This window comes from Ranitomeya imitator, chromosome 1 (assembly GCF_032444005.1).
Source record: "Ranitomeya imitator isolate aRanImi1 chromosome 1, aRanImi1.pri, whole genome shotgun sequence".
NCBI classification, from domain to species: domain Eukaryota; kingdom Metazoa; phylum Chordata; class Amphibia; order Anura; family Dendrobatidae; genus Ranitomeya; species Ranitomeya imitator.
Genome location: NC_091282.1, coordinates 131,916,308 through 131,942,957, shown reverse-complemented (window position 1 = coordinate 131,942,957; position 26,650 = coordinate 131,916,308). Strand labels below are relative to the sequence as shown.

The 26,650-nt window shown below is 43.7% G+C and overlaps 1 protein-coding gene across 4 annotated transcripts in view; it reads right to left on the bottom strand.

The window, feature by feature from the left end:
- The window catches only part of RASGRF2 (Ras protein specific guanine nucleotide releasing factor 2), a 400,547-nt gene that overhangs the window by 159,318 nt on the left and 214,579 nt on the right, over positions 1 to 26,650 (bottom strand). For all 4 annotated transcript variants that reach the window (XM_069751051.1, XM_069751070.1, XM_069751043.1 and 1 more), the window contains exon 6: positions 2,957 to 3,036. In XM_069751051.1, the coding sequence (XP_069607152.1) occupies positions 2,957 to 3,036 (80 nt within the window). The remainder of the gene's footprint in view (positions 1 to 2,956; positions 3,037 to 26,650) is intronic.

Genomic DNA, 26,650 nt, shown 5'->3' with positions numbered 1-26,650 from the left:
CTCATCTTGCGTACAGTAGTCTTCCTGAACCGTGGTGGTCCCCCAGCCATCGCTTCAGCAGCACCACAATCCAGTCACATGTACAGTAATGGATAGCTGAGCACAGCACCACAATGCAGTCATATGTACTGTACAGTAATGGATAGCTGAGCGCAGCACAATAAAGTCACATGTACAGTAAAGGATAGCTGAGCGCAGCACAATACAGTCACATGTACAGTAATGGATAGCTGAGCGCAGCACCACAATGCAGTCATATGTACTGTACAGTAATGGATAGCTGAGCACAGCACCACAATACAGTCACATGTACAGTAAAGGATAGCTGAGCACAGCACCACAATACAGTCACATGTACAGAAATGGATAGCTGAGCACAGCACCACAATACAGTCACAAGTACAGTAATGGATAGCTGAGCACAGCACCACAATCCAGTCACATGTACAGTAATGGATAGCTGAGCACAGCACCACAATACAGTCACATGTACAGAAATGGATAGCTGAGTGCAGCACAATACAGTCACAAGTACAGTAATGGATAACTGAGTGCAGCACCACAATACAGTCACATGTACAGAAATGGATAGCTGAGTGCAGCACAATACAGTCACAAGTACAGTAATGTATAGCTGAGCACAGCACCACAATACAGTCACATGTACATTAATGGATAACTGAGCGCAGCACCACAATACAGTCACATGTACAGAAATGGATAGCTGAGCACAGCACAATACAGTCACAAGTACAGTAATGTATAGCTGAGCACAGCACCACAATACAGTCACATGTACATTAATGGATAACTGAGCGCAGCACCACAATACAGTCACAAGTACAGTAATGGATAGCTGAGCACAGCACCACAATACAGTCACATGTACAGAAATGGATAGCTGAGTGCAGCACAATACAGTCACAAGTACAGTAATGGATAGCTGAGTGCAGCACAATACAGTCACATGTACATTAATGGATAACTGAGCGCAGCACCACAATACAGTCGCATGTACAGTAATGGATAACTGAGCGCAGCACCACAATACAGTCACATGTACAGTAATGGATAACTGAGCGCAGCACCACAATACAGTCACATGTACAGTAATGGATAACTGAGCGCAGCACCACAATACAGTCACATGTACAGTAATGGATAGCTGAGTGCAGCACAATACAGTCACATGTACAGTAATGTATAGCTGAGTGCAGCACCACAATACAGTCACATGTACAGTAATGGATAGCTGAGCGCAGCACCACAATGCAGTCATATGTACTGTACAGTAATGGATAGCTGAGCGCAGCACAATATAGTCACATGTACAGTAAAGGATAGCTGAGCGCAGCACCACAATCCAGTCACATGTACAGTAATGGATAGCTGAGCACAGCACCACAATACAGTCACATGTACATTAATGGATAACTGAGCACAGCACCACAATACAGTCACATGTACAGAAATGGATAGCTGAGCGCAGCACCACAATACAGTCACATGTACAGTAATGGATAACTGAGCGCAGCACCACAATACAGTCACATGTACAGTAATGGATAACTGAGCGCAGCACCACAATACAGTCACATGTACAGAAATGGATAGCTGAGTGCGGTATAAGAAAATGCAGTATAATATGCTCAACATCACTTCCTGGGCCTTATCTTGTGTTCACATAAGAATATCAAATGGCAAATTAAAGGTTTTCAAAATACTAATGTATAGGTGTAACAGGAGCGATAAAGGCGGTTCTATTGGCTTCTACTTTTTCCTGGGCCACATAAAGTAAGAAATAGCTGAATAGAACAAAAGACTTCCGATATGACACCAGCTAGTCATTAGGGATTTTTTCCTAGTTCAGAAGAAATGTCACTAACTATCCAGTTCTAAGCTTTTTCAGCTTTTAAATATGAAGTGGGGAAAATAGCTTCGCCTTGGGAAAACTGGAACAGGAAAGCTCCAATTATAAAATTAATTGTGTCTTAGCAAAATCGAAGTGCATCACTTCAGAAAGCGTCAGCCTGATACTTGACAAATTAATTTCCTCAAACACTTCATCTTGAGCAACAGATTGGTCATTAGAAAAAGAAATGATATCTAATTCAGTGACAAAAAAAGGCGATCTCAGCCAACACAAGACATACTTCAAAATGAAGCAAGAATCCTAAAAGGCGAATGTCAGTCCAAATGGACAGTAATAATTAAGCACGCAGTTTTGTGGGGGATATAAACCTTCTATACCTGGCACCTCTAGTGTTCTAAACTGGAAATCTATTCGGATATGCTTATTAGGGCACTCCGTGCACCCCTGGTGCGCCCAATGGTGACTGACAGCACTGTCAATCCCCAGTGAGGACTTCGGGGGCATATATAGAAGATCCAGATGTATATATTACTAATAAGCAGATACGGTAACTCAGGTCGGGAGATCCGGCAGTCCGGCCATGGTTTCCGATACAAGAACAGTCCCATGTTTCATGAGTGTGTGACTATAATGGTGTTATATCCCCTACAAAGCTATTTACTTCATACATATTGTCAGTTTGAGCCAACACACACCCTTTTAAGAGACCGCACACAGTGATATACATTATGGGGACAGCATGGGCAGCACGGTGGCTCAGTGGTTAGCACTGCAGCTTTGCAGCGCTGAGGGCTAAGATTAAATCCAACCAAAGACGTCTGCAAGGAGTTTGCATATTCTCGTGTTTTTGTGGGTTTCCTCCGGGTTCCCTGGCTCCCAAATGCCAAAGTCATACTGATAAGGAATTTAGATTGTGAGCCCCAATGGGGACAGTGTGATGATGTCTGTAAAGTGCTGCGGAATATGATGGCGCTTTATAAGCAAAGCATAATAAATAAATAAAATAAAAGTATTAAATAGCCATTCTACTTGGCAGCCCTCATTCATTTATTGTTTACAGCCCTACAAATCAGAGTCACATACCTAAAATTAAAGTAGGCCAATTAGTAATTCTCGCCTTGAGTCCTTGGTGAAAGATTTCATGGAGAAACATGATGGTTTCACTGCAGGAGATAAAGAAAGAAAATATGACAATTTCTCCGCACGTCCCAGACATTATATTGAATGCTACCAGTAAACAGCAAGTCTCAGCTTTACATGAATTTTCAGTACATTGTTATTAAATGGATAAATAGTGCGAGGAGGACGACTTAAAATAAATGAGCAATAAAAGAAGTAAATAATTCATCAGTGAAAAATGAAGAACTGAAGGTGAAATTACAGGTCACCAGCAAGAAAGGTCAGGATTAATCAGCCTCCAGGCATTAAATAAGGCACAGCTGGTGACTTTTATTGTATGATTGTGAGATTAACAATAATTCCTGCAGATAGAGGACAAACCGGGTAATATATAGGAGTGAATATGGCCAAATATAAAAATTAAAGGAGTGGTCCAAAACAAACATTTATTTTAATCCTAAATTTCAGTCTATTTAATGTCATAATTAATCTTTTATTTAATATACCGGTACTTTAATTAAAAATTCCCTATCTGTCCCTCATTATGCGATCTAACTGCTTTAAACTAATTTTGTTAACCTACAATTGAGAATTTACATTGCATGTTGGGATACTCAAATGAATGGTTACTGCTGCAGCCTCTGCCCTCAACCTGAAATAAAGCATCAGTGATGTCCGTTTCATTGGCTGGACTAATCCCTGCTCTACTGAGCATGCATCTCTTAATTCTGAAGGATGCTCAGTAAGAACTCATCACTGTGCAATACTCTTCTCGGCGCACAGTCACAGTGCACTCTCTCCCCAGCTCTAATGGGAAGTGACGAGCCAGCAAGAGAGCACACTGTCAGAATATTGCACAGTAACAAGATCCTAATGAGCTTATGACAAAATCGACAACAGATGCAGAGAAGTGACCATAGTCGCTACCCCGATGATGACTTGTTTGAGTATCCCAGCATACCCTGGAGTCTGTCAAACTAAGAGTCAAACAGGAAGTAGGTTAAAAACAAAACAATAGCAAGAGCCAAGAAAAAGATGTCATGCTATCCAAAAAGGGGAACCATCACACAATAATAAAGAAATATGAAAATAAGCTAAATAATTTTATTATCGACCAACACACAAAACAAACCACTACAGTTTAAAAACATTTAAAACAAAGAATAGGTCATCAAGGATTCCAATAAGGAACCCCCCCCTGGACATGTATTCTACAACACTATAAGCTTATAAATGACAAAGTCAATGGCAGACACAGCTGCTCTACCTGCACATATATACAAATGATAGAATGATTCAAAACATGTGTATAAACATAAGAATAATAGCAGCAAAAAATGGAGTACATCTATTAACCCCTGGTCCAGCTCGCAGCACACAATGATAGGTATATATACAACAATGTCAGGTATGTACATACATATTTAGTGAGGAATATATAGTGTGTAAACCAAATATTCTTTTTTTATTATTTTTTTAATTTTTTTATATATCCCAAATAGGTACACATAGAGGTACAAATTCAAGAGTGGCTAGTACGACATAACCTGATAATAAGATACCAATATATAGATGTAAAAGTATACCCATACAAGTATAACAACAAATGTATCTCTTGCGAGCGGATAAGAGCAGATAGACGCCAATAAAGGGCAAATGCACAGTGTCTATGATAAAAAAACACTATGCATGCGCATAACCCCACATATAGAACCAGAGGTCAGAAATTATCCGAACCTCCTGAGGCATGCACAATCCCAAACAACGCAGGTGCATACTGCCAATCCTAACACAGTAAAAAATAAGACAAAAATTGTTGTCTGTATAGAGCCCTCAAAGAGAGGAGGGACACTGTACTGCCATCTATGTGCAAAAGATACCAGTAGAGCACGACCAAATACCAAGTATAAACAGAGGTCCAGGGGGCTGAAGCCCCACGCGTATCGCCACTAGGAGTGGCTTCGTCAAACAAAATGCAGTTAGATAGAGTAGTGAGGGTACAATAGGGAATTTTTAATTAAAGTATATTCGAGAAGAGACTAGATTATGACATTAAATAGACATTTAGGATTAAAATAATTGATTGTTTCAGACCACCTCTTTACACATAAAACCAGTGTTAAAGGGAAAGTCTACTTTATCTTCATTTTACCAGTTGTGTTGAGGGTATGATTTTGTGCCACTTATAGGTTCTCCTCTTACCCTGGTTAGTACAGCCTTCCTTACATAGCACTCACTATTTTCAAAATGACTCCTGATGGAGGAGCAAGTGACCATCCCTGTCCATCAGCTTCCCCCAACTAGAAAACCCTGTGCATGGAAAGCGTTTTTTATTCTTTTTCTTCAATTGGATGACAGGTCTGGCCACACAGATGTGCCTCCATCAGCTGCCATTCTGTGCAGTCTGTGAGGAAGGTGGTACTAAGAGCAGAAGAAGGCCCTGTAATACTGATAAGTTAGCGATGGTCACAAAATCATGTCCCCAACACAGGTTTACATCTTAAATGGACAATCCTTTTAAGTTTATCGGTCACCAGGTCCGTACTGCCAAAACCATTGGTTGCACATTCGTGGCCAGGTTTATTTTTCTCTGAAACGTTGGACAAAATTTACTTTAATGATCTCGCTGAGGACCATAGCTGGAGAGGAGTCTAATCTGGCTCTGCCCCTGGCTGGCTTCTCCCAGCGCCTCTCTAAGTGATTGCCAAGTCTCTTACAATGGTGAGACTTGTCAATTACCTCTAGAAGCTCTGGGAAGAGTGGGTCAGGGACTGAATTGAGCTTTTCAGTGAAAAATAGAGTCGGGCTCCATGATTGCCGTCAGGTGAGATTCATATTGCCCACAGTTTGGGCAACAAGAATCAGGTGTCGGGTTTTCTTTAAAAAAAATTATGAGTGTTAGAATAATAAAAATTGTGTAATAGCATACAACAAAACCAACTATTCTACCATTGGTTTTCATTTTTGTTTTATATTAAAAACAAGCAGCAGGATTGTTAGTGAAGGCACTTGGGATTAATGGCTCGGTGCTTGCAGACATTTGCTCTTTGATTGTAATGTTCTCCTCTGTGTTTATCACTCTAGCAGCATTGGCTGTATCACATCAGGGAAGTAATCAATACCGGTCATGAGGTTACTGCAAATGTCTCATCAACGCCAGAAAGAAATTCTACAACAAATCCAGACAGTAGGCAGAAGAGTCAGAACATCTGATGAGAAAATCAATGAAATGGAACACGTGGACATATTATTATAGAACTAAACATTGAGCTATGGGACAGATATTATCTTCTAGGGAATAGGAATCTAGCCTTTTTTTTTATCTAGCATAAGCATAAAGGAACATAAAAATGTGATATTTGGTTAGTGGCTTATCTAGGTAAAGCTGCATATACAAAGGTTTTGACATCTAAGCAATTGAAACATACTCATGTCCTGAGACCGATCTGAGGGAGCGCTTTTTCCTTGATATAAGAAATTTAATTTAATCAGCTCTCAGCAAAGTCAACATTTTAATATCATTGTATTCGTAATACATGTTCTACACGCTCCCACATTGCAATAGATCAAAATATCATACCATGTATGGCCAGCCTAACAGATTCTAATTAAAACCTCTTTGTAATTTAAAGGGAAGAAGTCATCAGAAAATGACATTGATAAAGTACTTTTAACCCCAAATCCTGATTTAAATAGATTTCTGGCAAGGTTTATATTTTCCCCCTAATCTGTATTAAAAATAAAATCTAAATTTTGCAATTTTCACATTGACCACTGGGACTTTCCTAGTGTGTCAGGAAACAACACATGTACACAGTCACAGACGTCAGACTCCAACGTATTGAAGTGTCTATAGAGTGTATGCAAAGGTCTTGTGAAGATGTGACATTGATTCTGTGTTGTCAGTTGTGTATAGATGTGCTATCAGTCATTGTTATCCTGTCTCTGATAAGATAACTCATGTAAACTCTCCCTTAAAGAACAGGTGAGGGCTTGCTTTATTTGTGAATTCAGTTGAAGCTTTTATTGGGAACATTATACATAACGTTTGGGATCACATTTATCCGACACTCTACGCTGAGCACTTACTCATCCCTGGGGTTTTCGTCAAAATCTCTGAGTGACGTGATTCAGATGAAATCCCTGAGGGATCCATTCACTATAATGAGGCAGCAGAGTTATTCTTGACTCCGTCTGTCCTCTGTTCAGTGGTGACATTCTTTTCACAAGTGCACAAAACTGTAGCGGACGGCACTTTTATGCAATCCTAAAAAGACGGACACCGCCAGATAACAGGTCAGATGGCGTCCAGAGTAAATCCATCTGCCTCATTATAAAGAATCTTCTGCCGGGTGTTCCATCTTGATTCACCTATTTCAGAGATTTACACAGAAACACCGATGTAAGGGCTCAGCACAGTGTGCAGGATAAATGTGCGCTAAGCCTTACTGTGATCTTTGGGAGGCAGAACGAAAAAAATCAACAGCATGTGAAGAATTGGTTTTATTAATTTTTTACGCCGTTCCTCATGCGGTATAAGTGATTAGGCGACTTTATTCTTCGGGTCAGTGCAATTACAGCAATACCAGAGTTACATCAGGTTTTTATGTTTGACAGCTGTCACACAATAAAAGATGCTTTTTAATGCAAAAATTATTTTTCGCATCACATTTTGAGAGCTATAAATTTTCCATATTTTGGCAGAGTCATGTGAGGTTTTGTCTTTTGCGGGACGAGTTGACGTTTTTATTTGTACCATTTTTGGGCACATGACATTTTTTGATTGCTTTCTATTCTGATTTTTAGGAGGCACATTGAAGAAAAAACAGCAATTCAGGAATTTATTTTTTTGGGGGGGCACGTGGGGGGTTATACCGTTCCATGTGTGGCAAGATTGATAAGGCAGTTTTATTGTTCGGGACAGTATGATTTCAGCGATACCTCATTTGTATAGTTTTTTTTTAATGTTTTGGCGCTTTTATACAATGACAACTTTTATAGAAAAAAAATAATTATTTGTGCCGCTTTTTAATCTAAGAGCTATAACTTTTTTTTTATTTTTCTGCTAATGTAGCTTTGTGGTGGCTTTTTGCTTGCGGGCAAAAAATGAAGTTTTCAGGCGGTACCATGTTTATTTCTATCTGTCTTTTTGATTGCATTTTATTCCAGTTTTGGTTTGGCAGTATGATGATAAAGCATTGTTTTTTGCCTTTTTATGGTGTTCACTAAGGGGATAACTAGTGGAAATGTTTCATGGATCAGATCGTTGCGGACATGGTGATACCAAATATGTGTATTTTCATTGTTTATATTTTGTTTTCACTCAAATATTTATTTAGAGATACAATATCTTGATTTTTTATTACTCTTGATTTTAAAAAAAAATGTTTTAGAATTATTTAAATTTTTTTTTTTTTTTTAAACTTTTTTCTAACTTTTTTACTTTGTCCCACTATGGGACTATCATTCTTTGCTGACTGATAGTTTCTATAGCATGGGGATGCAGCAGCATCCCCATGCTGTAGAAACTGTCAGTTTTGCATCGACAGACAAACTTGCTCATCATGCACTAGGCATGATCAGCAAGTTTTCTAGGTCTGGTGACTCGGATGTCATCATGATGACATCAGGTCACCATGGCAACGATCGGGACCCGACATCACGCTGCGGGGTCTCCGATCCAAAGGCTGTCAGCCCTCTGCCGGCTCCCAGAATGTTGTGATCTTGCGCTCCTGGCACTTAGTGCCGGGTGTCAGCTGTCAGTATCAGCTGACACACAGCAGCGATCGTCCGCACACCACCCGTGTGCGTGGGTGATGTCGCTGACGTAATAATTCGTCTCTGGTCAAATAAGCCAAGGGCTCATAGTCGGATTATTACATCTAATGTGAGAAAGGGGTTAATATGCATAAATAGCTCTTTCAAAGAACAATCCAGCAATACCTTTAAAGGGACACTGTCACCTGAATTTGGAGAGAACAATCTTCAGCCATGGAGGCGGGGTTTTTGGGTGTTTGATTCACCCTTTCCTTACCCGCTGGCTGCATGCTGGCTGCAATATTGGATTGAAGTTCATTCTCTGTCCTCCGTAGTACACGCCTGCACAAGACAATCTTGCCTTGCGCAGGCGTGTACTATGGAGGACATAGAATGAAGTTCAATCCAATATTGCAGCCAGCGGGTAAGGAAAGGGTGAATCAAACACCCAAAAACCCCACCTCCATGGCTGAAGATTGTTCCCTCCAAATTCAGGTGACAGTGTCCCTTTAAATGGCCATTCCATTCCTTTGTTACTGAGAAAACAGCATTTAATGGAAAATGCAAATGAACCTGAAATACGCTTAGCATGTAGAAGCTCTTCCCAAGCCCCTGTCACTCCGGCTCTATTCCGCACCCAGTGACGCCTCCTCCTGCTACTTGACTGATTGCTTTTTTGCTTGAAGAGCACAGTGAAAAAGCGGTCAGTCAAGCAGGCGGCACTGGGTGGAGAGTAAAGCTGGAGTGACAGAGGCTTTGGATCTACCAACATGTTGAGTCCCAGAAGACTAGTGATCCCACACTAGGACACTCCAAGGAGCTTTTTACAGTATCATTTCTTCATTGTTGCTTCTCACTCTGCATGGACCAAGAGGGACAGAAGGAGATGCTGTTTTAGTGATGCACAAAACTTAGAAAAGCCACAAGAAGATGATGGTGGCAAACGGCAAATTTTGTCTAAGGAGCAAGATGATGAGACCCAGTTGCTGATAAGTCAGGTTGTTAAGTCATCAAGTCAGGAGGACCAGGGTGTGGCGTTGGAAGACTAGGTGGTGGATGATTTAGTCACCAACCCAACTTGGAAAGCTGGCGTGCAGAGTCGAGGCCAGCAGCAATGAGGGTAAGGGATCAGCAGCACCGAAAAAGACAGGAAGAGGCAGTTGGGTGACCAGAGGGAGACATCGGGCAACTGTTCTGCAGAGCACCGACACTCAAGAATTTCTCCGTCAAAGAGTTAGGTATTCCCTGGTCTGAGACTTTGTTTAAGAGAGTTCAGAGACAAAGAAAAAAATGGTCATTTGCAACCTATGCCATGCCAAGATCAGCAGTGGCCTGACCAGTAAGATCCTAACCATTACTAGCATGATCAGGCACATGTCATCTAAGCACCAAACTTGGTGGGCCGAGAACCTGAGTCCACGAGTGATGCCAGCGGTCGACACCACTGCCTCTTTCCCTGTGTTAGGTGCTTCCCAATTCACTATCCATGACAGTAGTGCAGATGTCTCCGTCTCCCGCACTGCACCTGTCCTTGCACATTCTGATGCTTCAGGCACTTCCAAATTGTTGTCCCAGCACAGCGGTCAGCTGTCCCTATCCCAGGCCTTGGACCGAAACAGAAGTTTTCTAGCCACCCATCCCCAGGCTCAATAGCTAAACGGCTATATGGGGTATATGGGGTATCTAGATAGAGGTAGCACCTCTGGTGGAGTGCTTGCCGTGTCCTCTTTGGACAGCTCTTCCATCTTTGGTCCTCATCTGATGCTCAACTCTCACCTGTACCTCCAAGTAGCTGCTAGCATGCGGCAGCGGGTACACCCCAGAACACCGCCTCGGCAGGCGGGCCAAACCAGGTGAGGGTAGCTGTTGGGTTTCTTTGAGACCTACAGTGATTTTCAAGGGTTTGCCTACCCTTGCATGTGAAGACTGGATATGGCAGACTGTGCGGAATAAACCAAGGTTCAACGGACAGACAAGCGATTTCCAGCACAGTGTTGTGGAGCGCTGAGAGGGCGCAGCGAGGCACATATAGGACACTGCTGGCCATCCACTGCACCCTGACCTATCTCCAGTTGTCTCGCCTAGCTCTTGCCACTGGGGCGAGAGAGTGAGGTTGACGACTGCGCAACTCCTCCTCACTTTAATCCAAGTCAAGCGCAAGTCATGACTTCAACCACTGTGTAATAAAAAGTCCTGTGGTGATGGGAGAGTGGCAAAGCAGCAGGTGTGGAGTCACTGGAAGCTGTAGTCACGAACCTGCACACAGGCGGCCCAGGCCATATAATAATAATAATAATAATCTTTATTTTTTATATAGCGCTAACATATTCCGCAGCGCTTTACAGTTTTGCACACATTATCATCACTGTCCCCGATGGGGCTCACAATCTAAAATCCCTATCAGTATGTCCATATGGTCGCTCTCTACTGGACCGAAGCAGCAGTGGAGTTCGGCAGCCTCCTGGGTGTCTGAGCAGTCCTGTTCAGGATCACTCTGCTCACCTCAATCGAGGAAGGGGCTAGAAAAGGTGCCTCAAACATAGTCTGCTTCATTTCACCTGGCCAGCCTACCGCAGCTGGCGGGTTTCCCATACAGCGGTCGACGCACAATAAAGAAAAAGAAAATGATGGTACTCAACCTTGGCACATGGAATGGGAGAACTCTGCTGGATAATACCAAGGCAGACAGACCAGAGAGAAGAACGGCATTGGTTGCTCGGGAGCTAGCTCGTTACAAGGTTGATATAGCAGCTCTCAGCGAAACACGCCAGACAAGGGTCAATTGACAGAGCATAGTGGTGGATATACATTCTTCTGGAGTGGTCGAGGCAGCACTGAAAAACGAGAAGCAGGCGTGGGATTTGCTATCAAAACTCATCTTGCTCGTAAACTTACCTGGCTTCCGGAGGGCATCAACGACCGTCTGATGACATTTCAGCTCCCACTTACAAACAAGAAACGCGCGACTCTGATCAGTGCCTATGCTCACACGATGACTAATCCGGATGACATTAAAGAAAAGTTCTATGATGAACTTATTTCAGCAATCCCACAGGCAGACAAGCTCATTATACTTGGAGACTTTAATGCCAGAGTGGGAACAGAAAATCAAAACTGGGAAGGGGTCATTGGGAGACATGGCACTGGCAAGTGTAACAGTAATGGCCTGCTGCTCCTCAAGATGTGTGCCACACATGACCTTGTCATCACCAACACTTTATTCCGCTTACCCACCCGCAAGAAGACATCATGGATGCACCCACGCTCGAGGCATTGGCATCTCATTGATTACATCATTGCCAGGAAAAGGGATGAGATGGACTTTAGAGTGATGAAGGCCATGTGTGGTGCAGACTGCTGGACTGACCATCGCCTCATTGTGTCTAAGTGCAGGCTCCACATCCTGCCTGCGAGGAGACCCCAAGGGCAGAAAACGACAAAGAGGCTGAATATCTATAAGCTGCAAAATAAAAGAATTGCAAGGGAATTTGCCAATGACCTTGATGGCAGACTGTTAAATATACTACAGGCAGAGGAGATTGGCGTTGAGGAACAGTGGACAATTCTGAGAGATGCTGTTTATAATACTGCTCTGGAGCATCTTGGATCAGCAACCAGAAATAATCAAGACTGGTTCGATGAAAAATGACGAGGAAATAAAGACACTCCTAGAAGAGAAACATCAGCGGTATAAGGTGTACCAAAATGACCCCACGTCGTTAGCTAAGAAAGGTGCCTTTACCAACATAAAAAGAAAGGTACAAATCAAGCTACGTGAGATGCAGGATATCTGGTTTAGCAAGAAGGCTGACGAAATTCAGGGATATGCAGATACCCATGACCAGAAACGCTTCTACGATGCGCTCAAAGCTGTATATGGACCCCAGTCATCAAGCTCTTCATCTCTGCTTAACGCAGATGGAACTAAGCTGCTGACAGAAAGGAAACAAATTCTGGAACGGTGGGCTGAGCACTTTAACAATATTCTTAATCGCCCTGCCAATATCAATGATGAGGCTATTGCTCGCCTGCCCCAGGTAGAAATCAACAAGGAGCTTGATGTTCTTCCAAGTGGAGATGAAGTCAGGAAAGCAGTAAAACAACTTTCTTGTGGAATAGCACCCAGAAATGATGCTATACCTGCTGAGGTATATAAATCTGGCGGCCCTGTTCTGATGCAAACGGTGACCAAACTATTCCAATATATGTGGACAAAGGAACAGGTTCCACAACAGATGAAAGATGCCAGCATAATCCACATATACAAGAGGCATCTCCCTTCTGTCCACTGCAGGCAAGATATTGGCTCGTGTCTTGCTCAACCGCCTTTTACATCACCTTGAGCAAGGACTATTACCCGAAAGCCAGTGTGGTTTCCGTGCTAAACGTGGAACAGTAGATAAGGTCTTTTCAGCACGTCAACTTCAGGAAAAGTGCCAGGAGCAACACCGTGACCTTTATGTAACTTTTGTTAATTTGACCAAGGCTTTTGACACAGTCAGTAGAGATGGCCTGTGGAACATCATGGCAAAATTTGGCTGCCCGAGCAAGTTCATCTCAGTCATCCGGCAGTTCCATGATGGCATGATGGTGAAGGTTCTGAACGATGGAGACGTATCTGAGGCTTTGCCAGTAACAAATGGCGTAAAACAAGGCTGTGTGCTGGCTCCAACCCTGTTCAGTATGCTGTTCTCTGCAATGTTAAGTGATGCCTTTAACAACTGTGAAGATGGAATCCAGGTTAGGTACAGGACTGATGGCAAGCTATTCAACCCAAAACGCCTGAAGGCGGTTACAAAAGTGCATGAGACTGTTATCCGTGAATTACTATTTGCTGATGACTGCGCACTTAACGCTAGCACGGAACAGCAGATGCAGCATGAAATGGACAGTTTTTCGCAAGCCTGCGACAGTTTTGGTCTCGAGATCAACATTAGAAAAACCGAAGTTATGTATCAATCGGCTCCAGGAAAACTGTACAAGGAGCCACGTATCACGGTGAGGAGCAAAACCTCAAAGCAGTCAATAACTTCACCTACTTAGGCAGCACACTTTCCCGTGAAGTAACCATAGACGCTGAGGTTAACAACAGAATCGCCAAAGCCAGTGCCGCCTTCGGGAGACTGCGTAAGAAAGTCTGGGAACGAAGGGGACTCAGACTTACCACCAAGCTGAAGGTCTACTGTGCGGTGGTCCTCACCACACTTCTCTATGCTAGCGAGACCTGGACAGTGCACAGCCGGCATGCTAAACAGCTTAATCATTTCCACATGAGTTGCCTCCGCAGACTCCTCCACATCAGGTGGCAAGACAATGTCCCAGACATGGCAATTCTGGAACAAACTGGGCTCTGCAGCGTTTACACTCTCCTGCTGAAAGTCCAAGCCAGGTGGGCTGGACATGTGGTCCGAATGCCGGACAGCCGACTACCGAAACAACTGCTGTACGGAGAACTGTGCCAAGGAAAGCGAGCAGTTGGGGGGCAGAAGAAGCGCTATAAAGACTGCCTTAAGGTGTCTCTCAAAAACCTGGAAGTCAACACCAATGAATGGGAAGAGCTTGCCCTGGATCGTCCAGGTTGGCGGGGCAGGATCACCTCAGGAACACGTGCAGCTGAAGATAGGAAAATCTGTGACGCAAAAAGAAAGCGTGCTGTACGCAAGGCACAAGCAGAATCTGGTGTACTGACCACATCTGCTTTCGCATGTCAAGTATGTGGGCGAACCTTCAGGGCCCGGATTGGACTCATCAGCCACCTCCGGACCCATAACTATTAATTCTTTTCTAACCCTGAAGTCATGGTCATCTTCGAAAACGAAGGACGAACATCAGCTAAACGGCATATTTCCTGGTTGCTTGCCATAGAAACGTTGCTGTTTATGCTTGTCGACATGGAAGATTTCTGCCAACCCATGGCGGCAGCCGTCACTCGGTACTCAGTCCCCAACTGTCATTTTACCTCCCAATGTAGGGACTCCTCCTTGTACCAGCATGTGTCCTTACCAATGCACTGGGATTACCCACTTAACAACCAACACGTGGACAAGCTCTTATGGCCAGGGACACTACACCTCCCTGATGGCAAACTGGGTAAACATTGTGGAGGCTGGGGCAGAGTCTCACCCTGCACATTTGCACCCGATGCCGAGGATTGCTAGCCCTACTTCTATAAGGTATTCCTCCACCTCCTACATCAGTTCCTGCACCCCCTGCTGCTCATCCTCCATCTCCGATGTGTTATCCTAGAGCACACTGTCCACATTAGCCTTGAAGATGGAAGTTCTGCAGTACTGCCTCAGAGAAGCGGAACTGGCTCTACTGAAGATAATTTGTCTATGAGATAAAGCGCATACTGTGGCAGAGTTAATTAAAGGAGTAACAGACCAGACAGATCTGTGGCTTTTGCCGCTGAACCTCAAACCAGGCATGGTCATGCGTGATAATGGGAGTAACCTGGTAGCAGATATAAAGCTTGGCAAGCTCACACACATACCATGCTTGGCACATGTGCTCAACTTGGTAGCTCAGGGCTTTCTGAAAACATACCAAGATTTTCCAGAGCTTCTTGTCAATGTATGCAACGTCAGTGTCTATTTTCTCAAGACGGCTACAGCTGCCACTTCTCTGGCAGCACTGCAGCAGTGAATTCAAGTGCCAGCTCATCGACTGGTGTGCGACGTCACCACGCGCTGGAGCCCCACACTGCACATGCTAACAAGACTTTGTGAGCAGCACAGGCCAGATGTCGAATACCAGCTTCAACACACCTGTCGGTACTCTGGTCAGCCTCGGCACATAACTAAAGAGCGGGCATGAATGTCTGATGTTTGTATGGTTCTCCAAGACTGTGAGGACGCCACGCCGTAGTCAGTGCAACAATCCTGCTTTTGTGCCTACTTAAACAGTCGCTGTTCACAATTAAACATTATACATGAAGCTATGACCAGGTGGCGATGGGAGGAAGACATCAGACAGGGAGATACTACCCAGCCCAGCATGATCTCATCTGCTCAGCACGGATTAGATAACAATGAGGCTGAGGAGGAAGAGGAGCTAATTGCTAGTGCAACAGAGGCTAGCACCCACACAACCTTTGCCTCTCCTATGTGCATGGGCTGAGGACGAGGAAGAGGATATGGAGTATCATCATCATGGTGGAAACAGGAAAGTTATTATCTACCACTGCCTTTCCCGTGACTCTCGCATTTTTTGGGGGGCTAAGATAAATATGAGCACTGGTTGTTCACCCTGCTAGACCCATGCTACAAGGAGAACTTTGTTTCTCTCCTCATAGTCTGTAAGCTTGCGAGCAGGGCCCTCATTCCTCCTGGTATCTGTTTTGAACTGTATTTCTGTTATGCTGTAATGTCTATTGTCTGTACAAGTCCCCTCTATAATTTGTAAAGCGCTGCGGAATATGTTGGCCCTATATAAATAAAAATTATTATTATTATTATTTGTGAGGCATAGAAGTCTTCTAAAATAGTGCTTCACCAGAATGGTATTATGGAAAATATTTTAAAAAAATTCCCATCAAATTACACTAGAGGCAGGGGGGCAAGCTTCACTGCCCAACCAAGGAGGAGGGGCGAAGGAGACACACACATAGTCCGTGGCACACTGTCAAAAGCCTGGACCGATTTCATGAAACCATCCCAGCGTCCAGGGCCTGATGGCAGGGTATTTTTGACAAGAAGGGAAAGTTTTTAAAGATGGTCAAGCAATACCTGGCTGACCAAACCAGTGTATTCCCCAATTCCTCTGCGACCTTAAAGCTGGACACCTAGCATGAGGCGTCCCTCTATGCATTGGAGTTGTTGTGCTGCCCTGCTGCTAGAGTCTTGACTGAGCGGGTTTTTTAATGCCGCCGGGGGGGAAGGGGACAAAACAGACAGGTGCTTTCAACTGTCAACTGAGAATGCTGACAGGCTCACTCATAAAAATGAACAAAGCCTGGACTTATTCCAACTTTTCCACACCACAAGATGACAGCAGCACAAAGTATTTTTATTGATCAATATTTGAATGAGGACCTCCACTTGGTGCCTTCAAGGGTGTATGGATGACCCGCCTTATAATTTTTTTCTGTCTTTGCATTATTTGCAAAGCCATTATGAGTGTAGAAGTACCACAACTACACTTTATTAGTTTTTTTTTTATGAGGAACTCCACGTGGTGCCTTTATTGTTGTATGGATGACCTTATTTTTACCTGGCTTTGCACTTTGTGAAAAACCATTGAGTGTAGGAGTACATCAACTACACTTTGTTGAGACAATACAGTTGGTGCCTTCAAGGGTATATGGAAGACCCTGCTTGTAATTTTTGGCTGGCTTTGCACTTACTGCATAACCTTTATGAGTCTTGGAGTACCACTACATGACAATTTGAGCATATTGTGTATGATGCCCTCCTTTATGTCTAATAGAGGGTGTATCTGAGTGATCTTACACCTAATTTTTGGCAGTTCTTCCTTCATAAATTACACTGAAATTTCCAATTTTTTAACCCCTTTCTGACATGGGACGTACTATCCCGTCGAGGTGGGGTGGGCCCCCATGACCACGGATGGGATAGTACGTCCAGCGCGATCGGCGGCGCTCACGGGGGGAGCGCCGCCGATCGCGGCCGGGTGTCAGCTGTTTATCGCAGCTGACATCCGGCACTATGTGCCAGGAGCGGTCACGGACCGCCCCCGGCACATTAACCCCTGGCACACCGCGATCAAAGATGATCGCGATGTGCCGGCGGTATAGGGAAGCTTCCCGCAGGGAGGGGGCTCCCTGCGGGCTTCCCTGAGCCCCCCGCAGCAACGCGATGTGATCGCGTTGCTGCGAGGGTCTCACCTCCCTCCCTGCTTCCTCCAGCCCCGGATTCAAGATGGCCGCGGATCCAGGTCCTGCAGGGAGGGAGGTGGCTTCACAGAGCCTGCTCAGAGCAGGCACTGTGAACGCTGCAACGCTGCATGTCAGATCAGTGATCTGACAGAGTGCTGTGCACACTGTCAGATCACTGATCTGTGATGTCCCCCCCTGGGACAATGTAAAAAAGTAAATAAAAAAAATTTCAAAATGTGTAAAAAAAAATAAAAAAAAATATTCCTAAATAATGAAAAAAAAAAAAAATATTATTCCCCTAAATACATTTCTTTATCTAAATTTAAAAAAAAAACAATAAAAGTACACATATTTAGTATCGCCGCGTCCGTAACGGCCCGACCTATAAAACTGGCCCACTAGTTAACCCCTTCAGTAAACACCGTAAGAAAAAAAAAAAAAACGAGGCAAAAAACAACGCTTTATTATCATACCGCCGAACAAAAAGTGGAATAACACGCGATCAAAAAGACAGATATAAATAACCATGATACCGCTAAAAGCGTCATCTTGTCCCGCAAAAAACGAGCCACCATACAGCATCATCAGCAAAAAAAAAAAAAGTTATAGTCCTGAGAATAAAGCGATGCAAAAATAATTATTTTTTCTATAAAATAATTTTTATCGTATAAAAGCGCCAAAACATAAAAAAATGATATAAATGAGGTGTCGCTGTAATCGTACTGACCCGAAGAATAAAACTGCTTTATCAATTTTACCAAACGCGGAACGGTATAAACGCCTCCCCCAAAAGAAATTCATGAATAGCTGGTTTTTGGTCATTCTGCCTCGCAAAAATCGGAATAAAAAGCGATCAAAAAATGTAACGTGCCCGAAAATGTTACCAATAAAAACGTCAACTCGTCCCACAAAAAACAAGACCTCACATGACTCTGTGAACCAAAATATGGAAAAATTATAGCTCTCAAAATGTGGTAACGCAAAAAATATTTTTTGCAATAAAAAGCGTCTTTCAGTGTGTGACGGCTGCCAATCATAAAAATCCGCTAAAAAACCCGCTATAAAAGTAAATTAAACCCCCCTTCATCACCCACTTAGTTAGGGAAAAATTTAAAAAATGTATTTATTTCCATTTTTCCATTAGGGCTAGGGTTAGGGCTAGGGTTAGGGTTTGGGCTAGGGTTAGGGCTAGGGCTAGGGTTAGGGCTAGGGTTAGGGCTATGGTTAGGGCTAGGGTTAAGGCTACAGTTAGGGTTGGGGCTAAAGTTAGGGTTAGGGCTATGGTTAGGGCTAGGGTTAGGGCTACAGTTTGGGTTGGGGCTAAAGTTAGGGTTGGGGCTAGGGTTAAGGCTACAGTTAGGGTTGGGGCTAAAGTTACGGTTAGGGTTTAGATTACATTTGCAGTTGGGAATAGGGTTGGGATTAGGGTTAGGTGTGTGTCAGGGTTAGAGGTGTGGTTAGGGTTACTGTTGGGATTAGGGTTAGGGGTGTGTTTGGATTAGGGTTTCAGTTATAATTGGGGGGTTTCCACTGTTTAGGCACATCAGGGGCTCTCCAAACGCGACATGGCGTCCGATCTCAATTCCAGCCAATTCTGCGTTGAAAAAGTAAAACAGTGCTTCTTCCCTTCCGAGCTCTCCCGTGTGCCCAAACAGGGGTTTACCCCAACATATGGGGTATCAGCGTACTCAGGACAAATAGGACAACGACTTTTGGGGTCCAATTTCTCCTGTTACCCTTGGGAAAATACAAAACTGGGGGCTAAAAAATAATTTTTGTGGGAAAAAAAAAGATTTTTTATTTTCACGGCTCTGCGTTATAAACTGTAGTGAAACACTTGGGGGTTCAAAGCTCTCACAACACATCTAGATGAGTTCCTTAGGGGGTCTAGTTTCCAAAATGGTGTCACTTGTGGGGGGTTTCTACTGTTTCGGTACATTAGGGGCTCTGCAAATGCAATGTGACACCTGCAGACCATTCCATCTAAGCCTGCATTCCAAATGGAGCTCCTTCCCTTCCGAACCCTCCCATGCGCCCAAACAGTGGTTCCCCCCACATATGATGTATCATCGCACTCAGGACAAATTGGGCAACAAATTTTGGGGTCCACTTTCTCCTGTTACCCTCGGGAAAATACAAAACTGGGGGCTAAAAAAATAATTTTTGTGGGAAAAATTTTTTGTTTTATTTTTACGGCTCTGCATTATAAACTTCTGTGAAGCACTTGGTGGGTCAAAGTGCTCACCACACATCTAGATAAGTTCCTTAGGGGGTCTACTTTCCAAAATGGTGTCACTTGTGGGGGGTTTCAATGTTTAGGCACATCAGTGGCTCTCCAAACGCAACATGGCGTCCCATCTCAATTCCTGTCAATTTTGCATTGAAAAGTCAAACGGCGCTCCTTCCCTTCCGAGCTCTCCCATCCGCCCAAACAGTGGTTTACCCCCACATATGGGGCATCAGCGTACTCAGGACAAATTGTACAACAACTTTTGGGGTCCAATTTCTTCTCTTACCCTTGGGAAAATAAAAAATTGGGGGCGGAAATTTAATTTTTGTGAAAAAATATGATTTTTTATTTTTACGGTTCTACATTATAAACTTCTGTGAAGCACTTGGTGGGTCAAAGTGCTCACCACACATCTAGATAAGTTCCTTAAGGGGTCTACTTTCCAAAATGGTGTCACTTGTGGGGGGTTTCAATGTTTAGGCACATCAGGGGCTCTCCAAACGAAACATGGCGTCCCATCTCAATTCCAGTCAATTTTGCATTGAAAAGTCAAATGGAGCTCCTTCGCTTCCGAGCTCTGCCATGCGCCCAAACAGTGGTTTACCCCCACATGTGGGGTATTGTCGTGCACAGGACAAATTGTACAACAATGTTTGGGGTCTATTTTCTCCTGTTACCCTTGGTAAAGTTAAACAAATTGGAGCTGAATTAAATTTTTTGTGAAAAAAGTTAAATGTTCATTTTTATTTAAACATTCAAAAAATTCCTGTGAAGCACCAGAAGGGTTAATAAACTTCTTGAATATGGTTTTGAGCACCTTGAGGGGTGTAGTTTTTAGAATGGTGTCACACTTGGGTATTTTCTATCATATAGACCCCTCAAAATGACTTCAAATGAGATGTGGTCCCTAAAATAAAATGGTGTTGTAGAAATGAGAAATTGCTGGTCAACTTTTAACCCTTATAACTCCCTAACAAAAAAAAATTTTGGTTCCAAAATTGTGCTGATGTAAAGTAGACATGTGGGAAATGTTACTTATTAAGTATTTTGTGTGACATATCTCTGTGATTTAATTGCATAAAAATTCAAAGTTGGAAAATTGCGAAATTTTCATAATTTTCGCCAAATTTCCATTTTTTTTCACAAATAAACGCAGGTACTATCAAAGAATTTTTACCATTGTCATGAAGTACATTATGTCACGAGAAAACAATGTCAGAATCACTGGGATCCGTTGAAGCGTTCCAGAGTTATAACCTCACAAAGGGACAGTGGTCAGAATTGTAAAAATTGGCCCGGTCATTAACGTGCAAACCACCCTTGGGGGTAAAGGGGTTAATAAAAAAAATATTTTTGTTTACTTCAATTATTTGTTTTAAATCTTTTTTAAATTTTGCCTCATATACAAGTCATTATACAAAAAAGAATATTTCTTAACTTTTTTGTCCTGTAAACTCCAATTTCTTGTTGATTTTGAATGTTTTATTTTCAGTACTTAAAGTTGAGTAAAATTGTGACATTATCAGCAGTGATCTGAGAGTCAGATGCTTTCAGCGGTATTCCCCCTACTTTTCTCCTTCCATTCAGCACTTTTCCCATCCATTTCAACATCCCCACTGCCCCTCAGACCTCCTTGTAGCGTCTGCTGGAAAAATGCTCAAATTTCCCATTGACTTCCATTATACTTATTACTCAAAACGAGCACCTGAACATTAGGAATTGCTCAATTGGAGTAACAAGCATCCGAGCAGTTTAGTGCTCACTCATCCCTAATCATTAGTGCAGTGCCTACTGTAGTACTTGATTCAAATATGGTTACAGGGTATTTGCGGTATGCCTACACTCATAAAAGATCTGTACACAGTACAAAGCCTGCCAAGAATTACAAGCAAGGTCATCCATACACCCTTGAGGGCACCTACTGTAGTGCCTCATTCTGTTATGGCCCCCTGGCAGCTAGCAGAAGGGCAGCACAACACCTCCAAGGAATAGAGGGACAGCTCATACTAAGTGTCCAGCTTTGAGATTCAATAGTTGACGGTCGCAGAGGAATTAGGGAGTGTGCTGGTTTTGTCAGCCAGGTACTGTTTGACCATCTTTAAAAAAACTTTTCCCTTCTCAAAATACCCGGTCATTCGGCCATGGACACTGAGATGGTGTCAAAATTGACTCAGACCTTTGACAGTGTACCCGTGCCTCTGCTGTGTGTCTCTCGCACCCCTCCTTGGTTGGGAGAGGAAGCTGCCCCCTACTGCTAGTGTTGTCTGATGGGAATTTTTTTCAACATATTTTCCACATTGGTCTTCTGGTATAGCAACATTTTAGAAGACCTCTCGGCATCAGAAAGAAAAGATGCAAAGTTCTCATTGTAGCATGTGTCTAGCGGGGTGAACAACCAGTACTCTTTCTTTGGCCAAACTAAATATAGTGTGAGGTTCACAGGAAAGTCAGCGGTACATAAAGTCGGCCATAAGTGCTATGCTCACTACAGCCAACATTTCCCTGTCTCCATCATGATGACGACTCTACATTTCCTCCTGCTCCTCCCTCTCTTCCTCCTCAGCTCATCCACGTAGAAGAGACAGGACAAAGGGTGTGTGGGTACTTGCATCATCTGTGCTAGCAATCAGCTCCCGTTCTTCCTCCTCAGCTGCCACCTCCTCATTTTTAGCCAATCCAGACTGAGCAGATGAGATCATGCTGGGCTGGGTAGTATCTCCCTGTTTCATGTCTTCCTCCATCTCCACCTGGTCCGAATGAATAGCTTCATGTTTAATTGTGAGCCGAGACTATTTAAGCATGCACAAAAGATCATTGCTCTGACTACGACGTCATCGCCGCTCACCATCTTTGTGGAGTCCTCAAAGTTTTGGAAAACCATACTAATGTCAAACATACTCGCCCATTGTTCAATTATGTGCGGAGGTGGACCAGAATGCAGACGAGCATGTTGGAGCTGGTATTCGACAACTGGCCTCTGCTTCTCACATAGCCTTGCCAGCATGTGCAGTGTGGAGTTCCAGCGGGTGGGCATGTTGCACAGTCGTGAGCTGGCACTTTCATGAGCTGCTGCAACAATGCCAGAGCGGCAGCAGCTGTAGCAGACTTGCGGAAATGGGTGCTGACAAGGCGTACCTTGACCAGAAGCTCTGACAAATTTGGGTATATTTTCAGATTCCGCTGAACTACCAAGTTTAGCAAGTGTGTCAAGCATGGTACAAGTGTGAGCTTGCAAATTTTCACAGCTGCCACCAGGTTACGCCTATTATCACACACGACCATGCCTGGTTGGAGGTTCAGTAGTAAATCCACAGATCTCTCTGGTCTGCTATTCCTTTAAAGGGGTTTTCACATGAACAGGTGAGGTGGTATGATCAGACCATGTCCCTGTATGGTCAGACACAGCCATTAGACAGTATACAGCAGGGGCATATTTATAACATTATCTCATGAACATTTTATTTAAACACATTCAATTGTGGAAATTATTATTCCAAAATCTATTGATTAAAATGAAATTTTGTTTGTGGGAAATCCCCTTTAAGTAACTCTTGTCGTGTGCAGTTTGTCTCCTTGATGAAATTAATTCAGCAGAGCCTGTTGCAGCTTCGCTGAGGCAGTGCTGCAGAGCTTCCGGCTGATGTGGACATTATGCTCTGAGATAACATATCGGAGATGGAGGAGAAGGAGCAGGAGGGAGTGCAGGAACTGATGTAGGAGGTGGAGAAAACCCTGGGAGCACATGTGCCGTGCCAGAGTGGGACTCTGCGCCAGACTCCACAATGTTCACCCAAAGTGCAGTCAGGTAAATGTAGCATCCCTGGCTACAAGCACTTGTCCAAGTGTCAGTCATTAAGTGAACAATCCCAGAAAGTGCGTTGGTAAAGGCACGGGTGATGTTCCTTGACATGTGCTGGAACAAGGCGGGGTGGCCACAGTGGGAGAAAAAGTGGCGGCTGGGGACTGAATACCGAGGGATAGCTGTCCTCATAAGTCGGCGTAAATCCTTCATGTCAACAAGCCAAAAATGGCAATATTTCCACAGCAAGAAGCCTGCAACTGTGCCCGCTAAGCGTTTGGGCCTGAGAGTGTGGCTGGAAACTTTATCTTTTGTTCCAAAGACTAGGATAGGGACATCTGGAAGCTGCGCTGTTACGATTTGAAAGTGCCTGATGATGATGCGTCAGAGTGTGCAAGGCAGGAGGCATCTGCGCCACTGTCATGGACAGGGGATTGGGAAGCACCTAGCACACGGGAAGAAGTAGTGGTGTCGCCTGCTTGCACCAATCGTGGAGTGAGGTGTTCTGGCCCACCAAGTCAGGTGCTTAGATGACAAGTGCCTGATCATACTGGTGGTGGTTAGGATTTGGTAACTCCCGCTAATTTTGGCATGGTACAGGTTACAAATGACTTTTTTGTCTCAGAACTCCATTTATAAAATTCCCAGACTTATGAATATCTAACTCAGACGGAGAAATTCACAAGTGTCGGTGCTCTGCAGAACAGTTACCCGCCTTCTCCTTCTGGTCACCCAACTGCCTCTTCCTGCGTGTTTCAGTGCTACCGATCCCTCACCATCAGTGCTGTCAGCTTCGCTCTGCATGCAAGCTCTCAGGTTAGTTCTGAAACTTAGTCATCCACCACCTCGTCTTCCACAGCTGCACCGTGGTCCTCTTGACTTGGTGACTTAATAATAACCTGACTTATCGGCAAATGTGTGCGATCATCATCATCTTCAGACAAAATGTGCAGTTCCCCACCATCAGTCTTCTTGTTGTGGCTGCTCTAATTTGTGTGTATCACTAAAGAGCATATCCTCCTATGCCTCTTGGACCATGCAGGGTGTGAGAGGCCACAAACAAGAAATGATGTTGTAAAGAGCTCATTGGAGTGTCCTAATGTGGGATCGCTAGTCTCCCGGGACTCAAAATGTTGGGAGAAAGGAAGATCAAGGTGAGGAACAAGTAATCTAGATTCTTGGCTGGTGAGACTGGACCGTGTGAAAAACTGGTTGGTGCTAGCAAGCATGCTGGAAGCATTATGGGGGAAAATGTGTGTAAATGGGTAAGTAACTGGCTTAGTGATAGAAAGCAGAGGGTAGTTATAAATGGTGTATTCTCTAACTGGGTCGATGTGACCAGTGGGGACCGCAGGAGTTTGTGTTGGGACCTATTCTCTTCAACATATTTATTAACGATCTGGTAGAAGGTTTACACAGTAAAATATCGATTTTTGCAAATGATACAAAACTATGTAAAGTAGTCAATACAAGAGAAGATAGTATTCTGCTACAGATGGATCTGGATAAACATGGGCCGAAAATTGGCAAATGCGGTTTAACAATGATAAATGTAAGTTTATACACATGGGAAGACGGACTCAATATCACCATTACACACTGAACGGGAAACCTCTGGGTAAATCTGACTTGGAAAAGGACTTGGGGATCCTAGTTAATGATAAACTTACCTGGAGCAGAAAATGCCAGGCAGCGGCTGCCAAGGCAAACAGGATCATGGGGTGCATTAACCCCTTACCGGCATCGGACGTACTATACCGTCCGATGCCGGCTCCCCTGCTTTGATGCAGGGCTCCGCGGTGAGCCCGCACCAAAGCCGGGACATGTCAGCTGTTTTGAACAGCTGACATGTGCCCGTAATAGGCGCGGGCAGAATCGCGATCTGCCCGCACCTATTAACTAGTTAAATGCCGCTGTCAAACGCAGACAGCGGCATTTAACTACCGCTTCCGGCCGGGCGGCCGGAAATGATGTCATCGCCGACCCCCGTCACATGTCCGGGGGTCGGCGATGCGTCTCCATTGTAGCCATAGAGGTCCTTGAGACCTCTATGGTTACTGATTGCCCGTCGCTGTGAGCGCCACCCTGTGGTCGGCGCTCACAGCACACGTGCAATTCTGCTACATAGCAGCGATCAGCAGATCGCTGCTATGTAGCAGAGCCGATCGTGCTGTCCCTGCTTCTAGCCTCCCATGGAGGCTATTGAAGCATGGCAAAAGTTAAAAAAAAAAGTTTAAAAAAATGTGAAAAAAATAAAAAAAACATAAAAGTTTAAATCACCCCCCTTTCGCCCCAATCAAAATAAATCAATAAAAAAAATATCAAATCTACGCATATTTGGTATCGCCGCGCTCAGAATTGCCCGATCTATCAAATAAAAAAAAGTATTAACCTGATCGCTAAACAGCGTAGCGGGAAAAAAACTCGAAACGCCAGAATTACGTTTTTTTGGTCGCCGCGACATTGCATTAAAATGCAATAACGGGCGATCAAAAGAACGTATCTGCACTGAAATGCTATCATTAAAAACGTCATCTCGGCACGCAAAAAATAAGCCCTCAACCGACCCCAGATCACGAAAAATGGAGACGCTACGAGTATCGGAAAATGGCGCAATTTTTTTTTTTTTTTTTTTAGCAAAGTTTGGAATTTTTTTTCACCACTTATATAAAAAATAACCTAGTCATGTTTGGTGTCTATGAACTCGTAATGACCTGGAGAATCATAATGGCAGGTCATTTTTAGCATTTAGTGAACCTAGCAAAAAAGCCAAACAAAAAACCAATGTGGGATTGCACTTTTTTTGCAATTTCACCGCACTTGGAATTTTTTTCCCGTTTTCTAGTACACGACATGCTAAAACCAATGATGTCGTTCAAAAGTACAACTCGTCCCGCAAAAAATAAGCCCTCACATGGCCAAATTGACGGAAAAATAAAAAAGTTATGGCTCTGGGAAGGAGGGGAGCGAAAAACGAACACGGAAAAACGAAAAATCCCCTGGTCATGAAGGGGTTAAAAGAGGTCTGGTACACAT